We start from the raw sequence: 15,189 nt of genomic DNA on the forward strand, positions 1-15,189 counted from the left end.
TTCCTCAGTGTTTGGATGCTGTGCTCCTGTTCTGAGCAGATGGATACAGTAGCGGGAACCAGGCACAGCCAGGGTAATGTGGCTTAAAGCCAGCTGGACAGGCTCATAATTCAGGAGATGCTTGGGCTGCTAAAGCCAGTCAGTGACCTCCTCTGGCTGGAGTGCTCTCATTTTGGGAGCTTCATGTGCCTTCCTGCTGGCTGGTCTGTGAGGCTGGAACAGCTGAGAAAAAGCACTTGAGCACTCACTGCCACAATGAGCGCACTGAGCTGGCAAAACATTGTCTTTAGGGCTCCCAGGAGGCCAGCAAAGTATGTGCCCACTCAGTGTAAAGCATGTGTCTTCTCCTCCTTTTGCCTCTAATTATTGTGAATGTGAGCCTTTTTTTGTTTGTGTGTTTCTTTGGTTTTAGTGGGTTTTCTCATATGGTTGGTTTGGGGATTTTTTTTGGTAATATATCTTTCTTTTGCAAACAGCATTTTGAGAAAAATGCTACTTCCTACACAGTACCTGTACTGTAACTTATGGCATTACACAATACTTCAGGTGCCTCTTTCAGCCCTAATTTTCCCAATCTTTGATTATAAAACAATCCCCTTTTTATTTCAGGATTTGATCTTTGCAGTTCATTGTTTGTTTCCATGCATTAAATTTTCTGACAGTGTTTGAAGAAAGTTCCATTTGAATCTATAGGTCCCTACACATCTTCACTGCTTTTCAATATAAACTGGCACCTGATGCAAAATTAAAGTTTGTGTCCTCCACTTTAATACTCAAGAAACCACTAAGGAATGTTGCATGCTTTTCATTTATTTGTAGACCTATATGGAATCTGTGCAGCTTTAGGATCAGTCCATAAGGATCTGTATTTTTAGACTGGAATTTTAATTTCCTTCACAATCAGCAAACCATGTCTTCAGGAAATATGCCATTAACAATGGGTCTATCACTCATTTGGTTGAAAGGGAAACTTTCATCTGCAAAAACAACTGATGCATCTATAAAAAACATCTCTGTGAAAATCTAGACTCACAGTTCTTTAAAAAAGCACTGAAATATGCTTTCCTGTAATCAAAACCCAAAAGGGAAATGCTTAAAGTGGCAACAGCTATCTTTACAAAGTAGTAGAAGATGTAGATTTCCCTTTCATATGTTAAAATGATTATGTAACTGAAGGTACACTAAATGTTTCAGAATATTCTGCCCAAAGAACAATGTGGCTTCACATTCACATGACTGATGTTTTACCCATAACTTCTAAGAAACCTGTGAATAATCCAGCAATCCTGGAAATTTTCAGCAGTGTTCCTGCTCTCCTTGTTCCTGGGAGAGGTGCCACAGGTGTGGGTGCCCCTGACCTACCTCGATGAGGACGTGGGCTCTGTGATCTGCCTCTGCATCCTGGCATGTCTGATCAGGTGCTCCTTCAGCGCGTTCTGCACCTCTGCTGGGATATCAGGGGAAGTGTGGCTGATCTTCAGCGCTGCCTCGAGCACCTTGGTCGTTGCTTTCCCATTTTCTTTGACTTCCTTTTTCTCGCTGTTCTCCAAAACCTCCGTGGGAGCGCTGGAGTTGCTCTGTGGGACATTGCTGGCGCTGGAGGTGAGGGGTTTGCTCCTCCAGCAGGGCCAGCACAGCTTCCAAAAGACAAAAAGCGAGACCACCAGCAGGGCGAGCCCGCAGAAGCTGACAACCACTGCTAAGAGACTGACTGAGACATCTGCAAGGAATTAGAAACAAAAAGCATCGTGACAGACAACATGCAGTGAAAAAAAATTAAAGATGACACAAGCAAGAAGATAGAAGCATTCTTTTTATTATGTCTGTGTAGAGCTTTAAGGTCCTATTAAAAGTTGTGAGTTGTTGTTTGTTTTTCTCTGTTTCACTTTGATATCTCAGCCTGCACCTTTAAGATTTTATTATTTTATTATTTTAAAATTTATTATTTTCTTTATTAATGAATAAATTAAATAAATAAATTATAAATAAACAACTTCTTTATTATTTTCTAATATCTGCTTCACAAACATTCCTTTAGCTGTCCAGGCCAAGGGCCAGTATGTGTACCTCTCACTACATACTCAGACATCCTTATCAGGAATTTTCCTTTCTCAGGTAGTAAGGAAACAACCCCAAAGCCTCCCAGCTACTCTTGGCTAAGGATGTTGAGATCAGTAGATGTAAGTAATATTGACCTAGTTTGCTAAAGCAAAGTTATTATAATCAAATAACAAATATCCTCACTGAGATTTAAAGCAAACACAAGAGAATTCTGTTCTCAAATCTAGATTTCCTATTTTGAAAACAAGTACCTATATAGACAGCTTTCTCCTGATGGGTAATGTACACATGCCTTTGCTTACTAGCTTCAGATGGAGGACACAGATGCTGAAAACATCAACAACTTTAATTTCAGTCAGAGGTTGTTGATACTTAGTTCTTTAGAACATGTATTTAGAACATCAAGAACACGTTGATGGAAAAGTTAAGTCACAGTCAACATTTTCTATCAGTACACATGAGGAGAGATTACATCTAAACTGCTAAAGGCTGATGCACAAATTTCTTTGAGATTTGCCAAACTTCTGACTCTGCGCCAACTGCTTCAGAAACATTTTAAACCCCAAAATTTAGGTGTAAATAGGAACAAGATAAAGTCTGTCATAAATAAGAGATTTCTGTGGTTAAATCACCAGCTCTGGACTAAGGCTGTGTCAGACCGAGATAGCACAGATATATCAGTATCTACAATTCTGCTGTGGAATTGCAGCTGGCTTCAGAGAAGACAGCAAAATGCCCTGAGATGTACAGAGATCATGCTATACACTGAGCTACTCTGGCTGCCCTGTGTTTGACTTTTGCTGCCAAAACTGCTTAGAATATGCAATAGCCTGGCCAGAGATAGGAGAACAGATTTCATAGCAACAAAATTCCATGGACACACATGAGCTTTACAAGATGGTGGATCACCAGGACTGCCTGGTGATTAGTTGAGCCCTAATTAGGAGTTTTATTCTATGTGACATGCTTCCATTTGAGTTTTCCAGTATCCTGTAATACTATAACCAAAACATCCCCTTTCTTTTCAAAACAGTCTTTTATATGCCTTAAAATTATTCACTAAGCCCTGCTTAAATATCCCTCAAGTAATGGCTGCTGCTGTTTGTTACAACGAGTTTTGACAGTTTAACAGCTAATACTTGATTGTATCCATAACTACAGTCTACAGGCTACTAAAGTGAACCACTGGAAAAGTGCAAAGAGGGTTTGAGCCTATTTATATAGATTTATATGTGAGTATAAAGGTATGGATTAGCTCCATGAAACATTATTACCTCACTAGTGCTTATGAGAATTGAAGACAGAAAGATGAAGCAGAATGATGAAGATGGAAAGCTGAAGGTGAAAATTTGGCAATGTTTTCTTTGTTAATATATAATATCCAGATGCATCTCTCAGTAACAAACAGAACTTACAGAACCAAACTGAACCAAACAGACCACTCTTCATGAAAATGCGTGAGAAAAGCAAAAATGTATAGAAAATGTTGTAGTCTGGAGATTATAGCCTTCCAGCCAATTCCTAGTCAGGGATCAGGAATTACAATAGGTAAATGATCATTCTTAGAGGGTGGTTTGGATGTGCCCTTCTGTTTCAGCAGATGACAGGCATTAACAGCAATGAGAGAGGTTCTTGCATGACCTCAGTTCCAGGGAACGGTCTATAGTGGGTTGATTGACAGATGCCAGAGGCCCATCAAAGCTGCTCTGTCAGTCCCCTCCTCAGATGGACAGGGGAAAAAATATAACAAAAAAGCTTGTAGGGTCAAGATAAGGGCAAGGAGAGATCACTCAGCGATTACTGTCATGGGCAAAACAGACTTAACTTGGGGAAATAAATTTATTACAAATCAAATCAATAAAACCAAGACATAAAACACTTTTCTACACCTCTCCCTTCTTCTGGGGCTCAGCTTCACTCCTGCTTCCTCTGCTTCCCCCCTGCAGCAGCACAGGGGCAATGAGGCTGCATCAGCTCATCACACATTGTCGCTGCTGCTCCATCCTCTTCAGGACTCCTCACACTCCTGCAGTATGTGGTCCCTGGCACAGGAGCCACTCCTGCACAAACTCCAGTGGGAATCCTTCCCATACACTGCTCCAGGGTGTCCCTTCAGCTGGGAGCAGACCTTGGGGAGCACACTGCTCCAGCACCAGCCCACTGCAGGGTCAGCACTCACTGTAGATATTTTTCCCCCTGACAATGGGGAGAGAATGATGCATCTGACTCCATCTTTTCAGAAGAGTAATTAATTACTTTATAATATTATATTATTCCATATTATATTACACTATATTACATTACATCTAAACTGAATCTGCCGAACACTCAACTGCACACAACAGCGCAGAATCTCGTGACTGTCAGCGGCACTTCCGACACACACACACGCTAGGCCCTGATAGGCCAAGGAAAAAAAACACCATCATTTTGGGTAAACAATCTCCATATTGCACTCTACTTTTGCACAAACAGAGGCACAGCAAATGATAAGAATTGTTTTTCCTTTCTCTGAAGTTCAGAGAATGTGAAACCCAGAAATATTCTTGGGAAGAATTGTGCCTTGCTTTTCTCTGTGAAGAGAAATGTGGCGACAAGGAAAACTTGCCAGCAAAACTGCTCCAGTGAGGGATCCTCTCTCTTTCCACAGGTCCACAGGTCCTGCCGGGGGCCTTCTGCAGGGTGGGCTCCTCACAGGGTCACAGCCTCCTTTGGGAATTCACCTGCCTTGGGGTTGGGATGGGCTGCCGCAGTGAAGACCTGCAGTGGGAGGTGCCTCGCTCTCACACCTGGAGTGCAGCATAACATTTTCATGATATCTTATGAAAAATCCTTTCCTTGGATTTTTTCTCCTGAGAAGCTGAGAGGCCTCAGGAGCAAAATGCAAACAATGATTATCTGCTGCTGTGGAATGCAGCAGGTGCATCTGTGATTGGTCTCATGTGGTTGTTTCTAATTAATGGCCAATCACAGTCCAGCTGCCTGGACTGCCTCGATCAGTCACAGGATTTTGTTATCATTCCTTTTCTATTCCTTGCTAGCCTTCTGATGAAATCCTTTCTTCTATTCTTTTAGTATAATTTTAATATAATATATACCATAAAATAATAAATCAGCTTTCTGAAACATGGAGTCAGATCCTCGTCTCTTCCCTCATCCCGGGACCCCTGCGAACACCACCACACTGGAGCTCTCCCTCCTCTCCTTCTTCACAGACCTTGATGTCTGCAGAGTTGTTCCTCACAAATTCTCACTCCCCTCCTCCAGCTGATGATGCACAGCAGATTATTTTTTTTCTCCCTTCTTAAAAACATTTTTCTGCAACCCCTGTGTCTGGAGGGCTCGGCCTAGGCCATCCTGGAGCCGGTTGGCCTTGGCTCTGCTGGATATGGGGGAATCTTCCAGAAACTTCTCACAGAAACCCCCTCCTGCCACCAAAACCTGGCCAGGCAAACCCAATGCACAGTCAAAAGTGAATTTAATATATTCCTACAGAGGTAGGCCTCACTGAAGAATCTTCTTTGATAGATTGGACCAGACCAATTGTCAGGCAACCTGGCCAAATTTTTTTTCTCTACAAAAAGTGGAACTCTTGAAAATGTTGATGGTCTACCAGAAATAAATAAAAATTAGGAAAATAAAAAAGAGAAGAAAACAAAAATTAAATTCAATTTTGGGTGATTTGCAATATTGCCAGCTCAGTTTAGGGACAGTTGGCATAATTAGGTTTTATTTTGAGAGGAAGACTTTTAGAACTGAAAATTGTAGGGTTTTTTTTCCATTTGGAAAATGTTGAAGGAGGATGTTTTAACAACTTTGAAACTGCTGGAAACATTTCAAAACCAGAAATATGAAAATTGATCCCTTCCAGCAGAGCTTCAATTTGATGAATAGATACTATCAGCTGAAAAACATTGCATCAAAGCATTTCTAGCCAATTCTAATTTAAGTTTTTCACTGCAAGACATTTTTCAAGCCTTCAAATAACTTCTTGTCTCCTTTCAACACCTACTCCTGTACTTCAACTTTCTCTAAGCTGTTTTTCTGGATTTCCATTAAGCCACTTCAAAGTTGAAAAAGCTTCCAAAATCTCTACAGAAAATATGTTTTATATCTGTAAAATAATCTCATGATATATCTGAAGTTTTACAAGCAGAGATAAGGAACTAATTCTATAAACAGTTGTAGTCTCATTTTTTTGCTATTTTATTAATAAATTTAACAGCCTCACATGTTGAATTTCATAGTGAAAAAATACAGGAAATGTTTGAATTGCCAGAAAAATTACAAAAAATACTTCATTAGAAAAAACTGCTTAATTACATTTATTGCCACAATTGCTAAAAAACAATCACTATGCCATGAAATCAAAATTTACATAAAAATCATAATGTTCAATGCCCTTCCTTCTGTCAGTCACTCAACTGAGAAATTATAAGAGATTTGTTGTTATGTGAAGAGTGAAATCATCTGAATAGCAGTCAAACCCTGGATATGCCTCTTATATTAAGGTTTTGTAGGATGTTTGGTTCAAGAATGCAGAACATTAAGATGAAGTTCTGCAGACTTGGAGCTTCTTCACATCCCTGCTAAGGAATCCTGATTGGAAAAAATACGGGTACTGAAGGATGGATTTGCCATCAGATCAGGGTTGCACTTCACATAAAAAGTATTATTTTAAGATATAGAACTGGTGACAAATTCAAAGACTGACTAAGTTTTTAATGGCAGAGGAAATAATGCTGGTACAGCATTAATTGTCAACATTGTTAATAATGTTCTCACTGGTCCAAAAAAACCCAAAAACAATCTTGAACAACTCTTTCTGAACTGGTAATTGCAGATTGTCTGCAATGATTTAGATTTGCACAGAACAGGACATCCCTCTGAAAATTCAGAAACACTGCAGAATTTTGCATTTCCCATTCTTGTTCTCATGCTTGGCACACTCAGCAATGTCAAGAAGATCTTTTGCCTCACACCATCCCCTTCTAGTCAGAGGGAGACCTTCCAATGGCTTCATTTCACTCTTGGTGAGCTCCCTTTACTCCCTTTACATTTATTGTCCTAAATGTCATATTTCTAGTCTTGATAAAATTTAGTAACTGAAAGCATCCTGTTTCCTCATGGTTTTGTAATTAAAAGTACTCATTCAAGATATGAAATTTTTGACAATTTTATATTTCTTATTTAAGAAAATCATGTCTATTGAGAAGCCTCAAAAATTCTCTGTATTTTTATAAACACCCTCTGATACATTTCTACCATAGAAGTCTTCTTGATAGTCAGTTTTTCGTATCAGGCAAGTACTTCAGAAATATCCCCATGTGTTACTTTTTTTTCTTTTCTGTATGCTAGGTAATGTCTTGAGTATTGGGTTTGGTACTATGGATTTCAAAAAGTTTTTGTTCGGAACTTGCCTCAGAAAAGTTCTGCCCATGGATCTGTTTGCAAACATGCACATTGGCAGACTTCCACTTCAAGACCAAATTAAGGTCACTTACATTTTAGGCAACCTATGCCTCATGAGGCTGAATTTGGAAAAACATACTCCAGAAACCCATGGTACTGAATGGAGACAGAAACACATACAGTGCTGTGCTGTAGATGCCCAGGTGTGAGGGTCAGACACATCTGATATGAGCCACTTTAAAGAGAATGGATTCTTCCCAGAAAATGAGCAGGGGTGAAAGAAACACCTGGGGAAAGGAGGGATCTAGTCTCTTCTGGCCCATTTCTTTGTCTACATCTGCTCTTGGTTCCCTTAAATATTTAAAGGGCATTGTCTGCAACCTGTGTTCAAACATATTTTTCTTTAACTTTGAATTTGTTCTATTGTTCATCAAGCCATTCTTTCCATAATAAAGGAAGTCTTGTGTATGTAACACCAGGAGTCAGCTCAATCAGATAAACTAATGTCTCTGATTTTCTAGGATTTGAAGGGAAGCAGGGCCCTTATAAATTATAAAAGGTCTGGGGCCAATAAATCTCCCCTATCCCCATGTAGATCAAGTAGTTAGTTCAACACATCATTTCTGCTGTTAGGTTTCCTTGGGGAAATTTTAAGCACATAAAAACTTGCTGGTATTAATTTTTACTCTGCATTAGCAGATCTTCCACAATTAATCCTGTCTCATCCAAGTCCCTTCAGATGGGGACACGATGATCTAGCATGCCTCAGAAAGTGGCAGGTGCAGATTCTTGTATTTTCTCTCTCAGTCTGAACCTGTCAAAACACCTGACTTAGATATCAAATGGCAAAAAAAGCCTTTCACTTAAAAGAGTAGGTGTGACCTCCTCTCCTGTTCCCATGGAGAAGCATCCTTAGAAGATCTTCCTCAGACTTTTACTCTGGCCTTATTGTGAATGTGTTCCCTCCCTGTTAATTCATTCTGGTGTCTGAATTTTTTTCACTCAGCCACCACCATCTTCTGGGTGATAGATCACTTCTTAATGCTAGCAGAACTCTGTGATAGCTTTTTTTCCTGACAGGAAGGGAGCCAAATGAATTCAGGGATCACTGTGATTTACTACATGATCACAGCATGCAGAATTATTAATCTCTTGTCAAAATCAATTTATCTAAGCTATATTAGAGATGATGGGTCTCACTTTTGCCTGGCTGGGTCTGTAAATTTTTGGTCTTTACTCTCAAGGCTCTTTCTGGCCTACATGCTTTTCTGCTTGTTGACTCTCACTTAATCTCAACAGGAGGGACTCTCTGCTAGACTCACATCTGCCCATTTAGCTTTCCATTAAATGAAAAAAACCCCCCAAACTACAGCCTTATGCTTGTGCAATTTTCACACTTTTGAGGATTTCTTTGTGTCTGCAAGAAGCCCTCACTATCCTCTTTCAGTCAGAACACACCATGAGCTCACTGGGCTGCTGCTCACCACAAGCACACCAAAAGCTGTAAGGAGGTTCCTGCAGCTCAAGTGTCACCTTTGAATTGTCATGGCTATGATTATTCTCACCCAGCATTATGTAACAAACACCTCACACATATGACAGGACCCAGGGAAACACTATGTCTCTTCATCATCTTTATAGATTTGTTCTCCAGGTGGTATAAATCTTTCTGTATTTCTCCCCGTATTTCATTATGAAATGTGTATAGAGTAAGATTATTTTGTAAACCCCTTTTTTTTTTCTGTGTATTGCTGCTGTCTGCATTGTTGTGACTACCTTCACATTTTCTGTAAATAAATCTGGTCTCAGTGGTACTTTTGCCCCCCTGGTTTTGCCTTTATGCTGCTGAATTAGATGTATTTCTGCATTTCACAGCTTATTAACACTGATTTTGTAAGTCATGTTTTTTAGTTACCCTGCACTTTTTTTCCCACCAAGCCTTACTTCTCTGATAGCAACATTGATCTAACCAGGTGATGAACTGCATGGTAAATAATCTGGTCCGTCTGTTACCTGTTAAAATGTTTATTATTTGATTTTCTCACATTCCTCTATAGCAGAGACACAGTTTCATTTCTCTGTAACATAATGCTCACTCGTTTCACGCAACAGTTACTTTATCACAAAGAAAAATGCTCCTTTCTTGTATGACAGCCTGATCACTGTAGCCTTCACATTTGTCCAAGGCATTTCTCATCCCCTTCACGCTTTGGCGCAGCTGAGCAGAATTTACAAGCACTCTGTGGTGTAAATCTGTTCTTCCCCCTCCCCTAAATAGATACAGGCACAGCTCGCACTGCTTGTGGATGTGTGTGCACTGTGTGCATGAGCACAGCGTGTTCAAAGGAGCCAGGACTAAATGTAAACTAAATCAGCTGCCACCCAGCAGGCTGAGAGCTGTCAGAGAAGCTTCTGACAGCCAACAGGAGGCACATGGCAGCTACAGCAGGAGGACAAAAGGCATTGCTCTCCGTGGAAGAGTGAGCCTGTGTTACACACTGGCCATGGGCAGGATGCTCCAGTGCTTTCTTGCTCCCTCTGCACTTTTATAGCAAACTGGCAGTCAGGGGTAGGGTTAAAAACTTGATATGTTAAACTGTTATGTTAACAGAATAACTGTCAGTGGAATATTTACATGAATAACAAATGATCCCCTAGAAGCTGATGCTCTTTGCATGGTCAACTTTCAAAAATCAATTGTCTGAAACAAAGGAGCAAGAGTGAACATCACTCTCAGGATATTCAGTACCCATTCTAGTGGGCTAAAATATGCCCTCAATGTTTATAGCAGAGCTGGGTTTGCAGCTCTGTAACAAACATTTGTCACCCATGGGAACTGATAATGAGAGAGTAAAGTTTTGCATGACCAGCAGGCCTAAAAAAAGGCAAAGAGCACAAAGTACCCACCATTTGCAGAGGACATAAAATGAATTTTAAACATGTGTCCCTAGAGTAGAATGTCCAAACTCCTCTCATTATGCTATATGCAATTGGCTTAATCTTCAGAAATGCTCACAACTGGGACCTTTGATGTGCTTGGTTCCACTGAAAATGAGGAGGGATGCTTAGCTGAAAAAAATTAATTAGAGTCCTTTTTTAATGAGATAACCTGAGCCAAGACACCAGTATAACCACACTGCTTATATGAGTTTGGGACAGTTATAGAAAATGAATAATTTAATAAGTTTAGAGATAAATTTTATTATGTGAAATCCTGCACATCCATATCCCACTTATTTTCCACCTTAACTCTTATAATTGACATCTTAATTATTTTGCCCAAATGTACTGGAGGTGTAAAATAAAAACAAAACAGCTGCACATCTAATTGTGCATTTTGCCAAAAATGCTATAACTTTCAGAAGAAAGCTCACAGTCATCTAATCATACAGAGGTACTATAAACCTAAACATCTTCCTAATCTTTTCACTTGAGCATTCCCCTGAGATTAGCAAATAAATAGTTCTTGTCATTGCTGGGGCAGAAAATATAACAGCAGATGTCTATATACACTTGTCTAAAGTTCTTAGAAATTTACTAAATTTTCTGTCTCATGAAGATTATTTGCTATGAGTTCTGTAGATTGATTTTTCATTACACTAAATATGATCACCCCTTCTTGACCCAAGTAGTGAGCAGTAATTGAGGGTCCTAAGGTGTTGGTGCTGGCACTGAGAGGAAAAAACCTGTTGAATAATCCATAATTTCTTTGATGTAAACCTGTCTGTTTCCTTATTGGCAGGAAACCTGAATATCTTTCCTTTCTGCTTTGTAGCTTCATTTTGTTACAGTCTGCCTTCCCAGAGCCATACTCACCATTTTTTCTTCTGACTATATCTCCAGCTTCCTCTTCTGTTTGTTTATCTTCTTTATGCTTATTTCTCTCATCTAGGCATATACACTATCAAAAAAAAATCACTGCCCAGCATTTCTGCTTCCTTCTGAGACTTCTTGGGTCATGGGGTTAATATTGTCTCATATTTTGCTTTGAGCCTGTGATGCATCTTCTGCCTCAAGTTGCTGATTCCTCTGAGAAGCTGGGCTGCTTTTCATGGTCTGGCTGAACAGAAGGCTATCCCCACACTCACTAACATAACCACACCAATGCAGTTCTAGCTGCATTTCACAGTGTTTTCAACTCCCAGAACATGTTTTTATCCTTGTATTAAATAGAAATGGTCTCCTTTCCTTTTTACCATCTACTCTTTTACTTTCTGAAAGGTTGCTTGCACTGTTCTTTCCTTTTCAAATATGTGTCTCCTCGTGGTTTACAGAATCACTGAATATTCTGAGTTGGAAGGATCCTTGGACCCACAAGGACCATCCCCAGGAACCACACCATGTGCCTGGAATCATTGTCCAAATGCTTCTTGAGCTCTGTCAGGCTTGGTGCTGCTTAGACTTCTCTCCTTTAGCGACATCTCATTAGTGATTTTTGGAATCAACCTTTGTGATACTTTTAGGTATCTTTCTGAGATGAGGAAAATGGAATGAACTTAACATTTCCACCTTTAATGAAGAGGATCCATGGTTGTTCAGTGCTCTGGACAACATTAGCTTTATTCATAGAGATTACAAGGAACTCTACGTGCATTTGAAGAGGAGATGTGGCATGGCTCACCTTTTAATGACACCACTTCTCTCAGCTTAAACTGTATTTAGAGTATTTATGCTCATAAAATTGATGAAAGTTATATTTATATCTCATCTACTTAAGTGTTTACATGTTAAAATATTGTCAATTATCAGCAATGACAGTGTGTCTGGTCCTCCTCTGGAGACAGAGTATTACTATATGTTCATTAGCAGTGTTGTTAACGAGATAATGCTCAATATACTGTGCATCTCAATAAAGTTGACACCCATCATCTAATATTGGTTTCCTTTTAAGGGGGAAAAAGTGAGATTCAGGAATTCAGCTGAGATGTGGCACCCTGTGGTTCCAGCTCCTGTTAACTATATTTTTTCCCTAATCCAACAACTGGAAGGTATTATAAATGGAAATCAAAGAAGATTGTTGACTTCAAGAAATGCTTAAAAAGAAGCTCATCTTATTATACATAATGCAGCATTGAACCAAGTGTTGAAGATTCTCATTTTCCAAACAGCAGATCTTGGTTTACCTCATGGAATGTTTTGTGTCCTTCATATCCCACCTGTTTATACACGGCCTTTGCAGAGCCCAGTTTTCCAGGCTCCATAGGATAATGCTGTTTTCATTCAACCTTCTCCCATTCAGACCATGCAGACTAACACAGAGCATGATCAGAATATTCATGCTCCGTGCTGGGGGAAAGGCTGCAGCCCCCTCACCTCTCCTCGCCTTGCTGCCCTGACCCAGCAGCTGGGTTTGGCTGGGCTGACTAGGGCAGGGTCAGACAACAGTGATTTTGATCTGAGATACTACAAATAACCCCAAATTTGTGGTAAAATCTGTGGGTATTGAAAGAAAAGGAGACACCAACCAAAAGCCCATCAGCAGTGGCAGCGACAGCACAGCTGGGGCACATGCTGAGAACCTGCTGCTTTACATGATCTGGTGTTAATTTATTTAATTTGCACTGTTACACTTGGCATTTGCTGGCCATAATGCAAGCTGTTCATTTGCTTCTATGGATAGACAGCAGAGGTTATCAAACCCATCTAGCAGAAATTAAGCACAGAACTTTGAGCAACTTTCAAGCCCTGTCCTAAAAATAAGTGCCGAGGAAAACAAGGTGTCCAGAGAGCACCACACAGGACAATGTAAAAGTGCAGAGCTGGTTCCAAAAGGTGCGGAAAGTTCAGATATCAGGGAGCAAAGGCACCGCTATTAGGACTCAAAATCTTAGTTTCAATATGACAATTTTTCTTAATTTTGAACGTTTAAATTAACCCAAATTTTCTCCTCTCACCCTACCCAAATTTTCCTGGGCAAGTGTCCCGGGCCGGACCGAAGCTCTGCCCTGACTCCACAGGTTCCCAGCGCCTGTCAGACGGCTCTCCTGCCTCCCCCAGCGATGAGCGGAGAGGATGCAAAGCCCTCCAACCCCACTCAGAAAGGGGAGACTGCGAGGCGGGACGTGCCGAGCTGCGCCCGATCCCTGCAGGCTGCCCGCCCTGCCCGGGCCTCAAACGCAGTGCGGGCAGCCAAACGCACAGGGACAGCGGGGACAAGAGGGGGGACAAGAGAGGGAGAGCGGGTGCAGATCACGCGTGGCGCGCCTGGGCACCGAACCGCTGCCCACCCGTGACAAAGCACGGACTTAAGCCCTCTGTCCCTCTTCCCACCCGTGACAAGAGCATGGACCGCAGTTATATGCCCCGCTGCCCACTCGTGACAAGAGCACGGACCAACCGCTCTTTGTCCCCCTGCCCACCAGTGACAAGAGCCCTGTGTCCTGCTGCCCACCCGTGACAAGAGCACGGATCACAGCTCTGTGTCCTGCTGTCCACCCGTGACAAGTACACGGACCACCGCTCTTTGTCCCCCCGCCCACCCGTGACAAGAGCACGGACTGCAGCCCTCTGTCCCCCTTCCCACCCCTGACAAGAGCACGGACCGCAGCCCTCTGCCCACCCATGACAAGAGCGCGGACCGCAGCTTTCTGTCTGCCTTCCCACCCGTAACAAGAGCACGGATCACAGTCCTCTGTTCCGCTTCCCACCCGTGACAAGAGCACGGACCTCTGCCCCCCCGCACGGCCCCGCTAACACATGCAGCAGCAGCAGCAGCAGCGGCATCCCGGCTCCGGGCTTTCCGTACAGACAAACTCCCGTCGTGGGGAAGGAAAACCTCGCCGAAGCGGAGCTGCGGGCGGCAAGCCAGAGAGCTGCGCGGGAACGGGGCCGTGTCCGGCGGCGATTTCCGTCCCCGGGGCACCTGTTCGTGCTCCCCGGCCCCACGCCCGCTGCCTCGCCCGCTGCCCCCGCGTTTGCCCCGCCGCGCTGCTCCCGGTCCCGGCGCTCCCCTCAGCGCTCCTCGGCGCGCTGCGAGAGGGAGCGGATTTTAAAGCGGGCTGCGTGCCTGCCCCCCTTCCGCCCCCTCGGCACGCAGGGAAAGCGGAGGGAAAAGTTGCGCTCTCCGGCCGCCCACGCCTGGCTGTCCGCCGCCGGTGCCGGTACCTGTGCCGCCGATGCCCTGCCGGGCGCTCTCCAGGGGGAAGATGCCGGCGCACTTCTCCCGCTCCACCTGCCCGCCCAGGCACAGCTCCGAGATGATCTGCAGCGCCTTGTGGCAGAGGCTGCCCACGCCGTCCTCCGCCGGGAAACTCATCTTGCGGCCCGGCCGCCGCCGCTAGGCCATGGCCGGAGTGGGACGGCTCCGCGCCCGACCCGCGCTGCCTCCGCGGGGAGCGGAGCGGGGCGGAGCGGCGGCGGCGGCGGCGGGAGCGGCGCGAGTGCTCCCAAGAAGTAGTGAAGGAGCGGGGGGAGGCAAAAAAAAAAAAAAAAAAAAGGGGGGGGGGGAGGGAAAAAAAAATAAAAAGAGGGGAAAAAAAAATTAAACATCCACTTAGCAACGCCTTTTGTGGCTCCGGGCTCCGGCAGGCGGCTCGGCCAATGGCAGCCCGGCGCGGGGGGCGGGGGGCCCTCGCATCCCCCGGGAAACTTTTCCTTCCCCCGCCCCGCGGCCCCGCTCCGTGCGGTGCGGTGCGGAGGGGTGCGGTGCGGAGCGGTGGGCGGAGCGCGGCCCCCGCCCGGCAGCAGCACCCCCGGGACAGCGGGGGGACAGCGGGG

The 15,189-nt window shown here is 43.4% G+C and overlaps 1 protein-coding gene across 1 annotated transcript in view; it reads right to left on the minus strand.

Moving 5' to 3' along the window:
* The window catches only part of SYT10 (synaptotagmin 10), a 45,550-nt gene extending 30,782 nt beyond the window's left edge, over positions 1-14,768 (minus strand). The window contains exons 1-2 of the mRNA XM_058022142.1: positions 14,578-14,768; positions 1,363-1,720 (exon numbers count right to left, since the gene is read on the minus strand). Coding sequence (XP_057878125.1) covers positions 1,363-1,720; positions 14,578-14,728 — 509 coding nt within the window. The 5' untranslated portion in view covers positions 14,729-14,768. The remainder of the gene's footprint in view (positions 1-1,362; positions 1,721-14,577) is intronic.
* Positions 14,769-15,189: the final 421 nt, after the last annotated feature.

Source organism: Melospiza georgiana, chromosome 4 (assembly GCF_028018845.1).
Source record: "Melospiza georgiana isolate bMelGeo1 chromosome 4, bMelGeo1.pri, whole genome shotgun sequence".
Classification (NCBI taxonomy): Eukaryota; Metazoa; Chordata; class Aves; order Passeriformes; family Passerellidae; genus Melospiza; species Melospiza georgiana.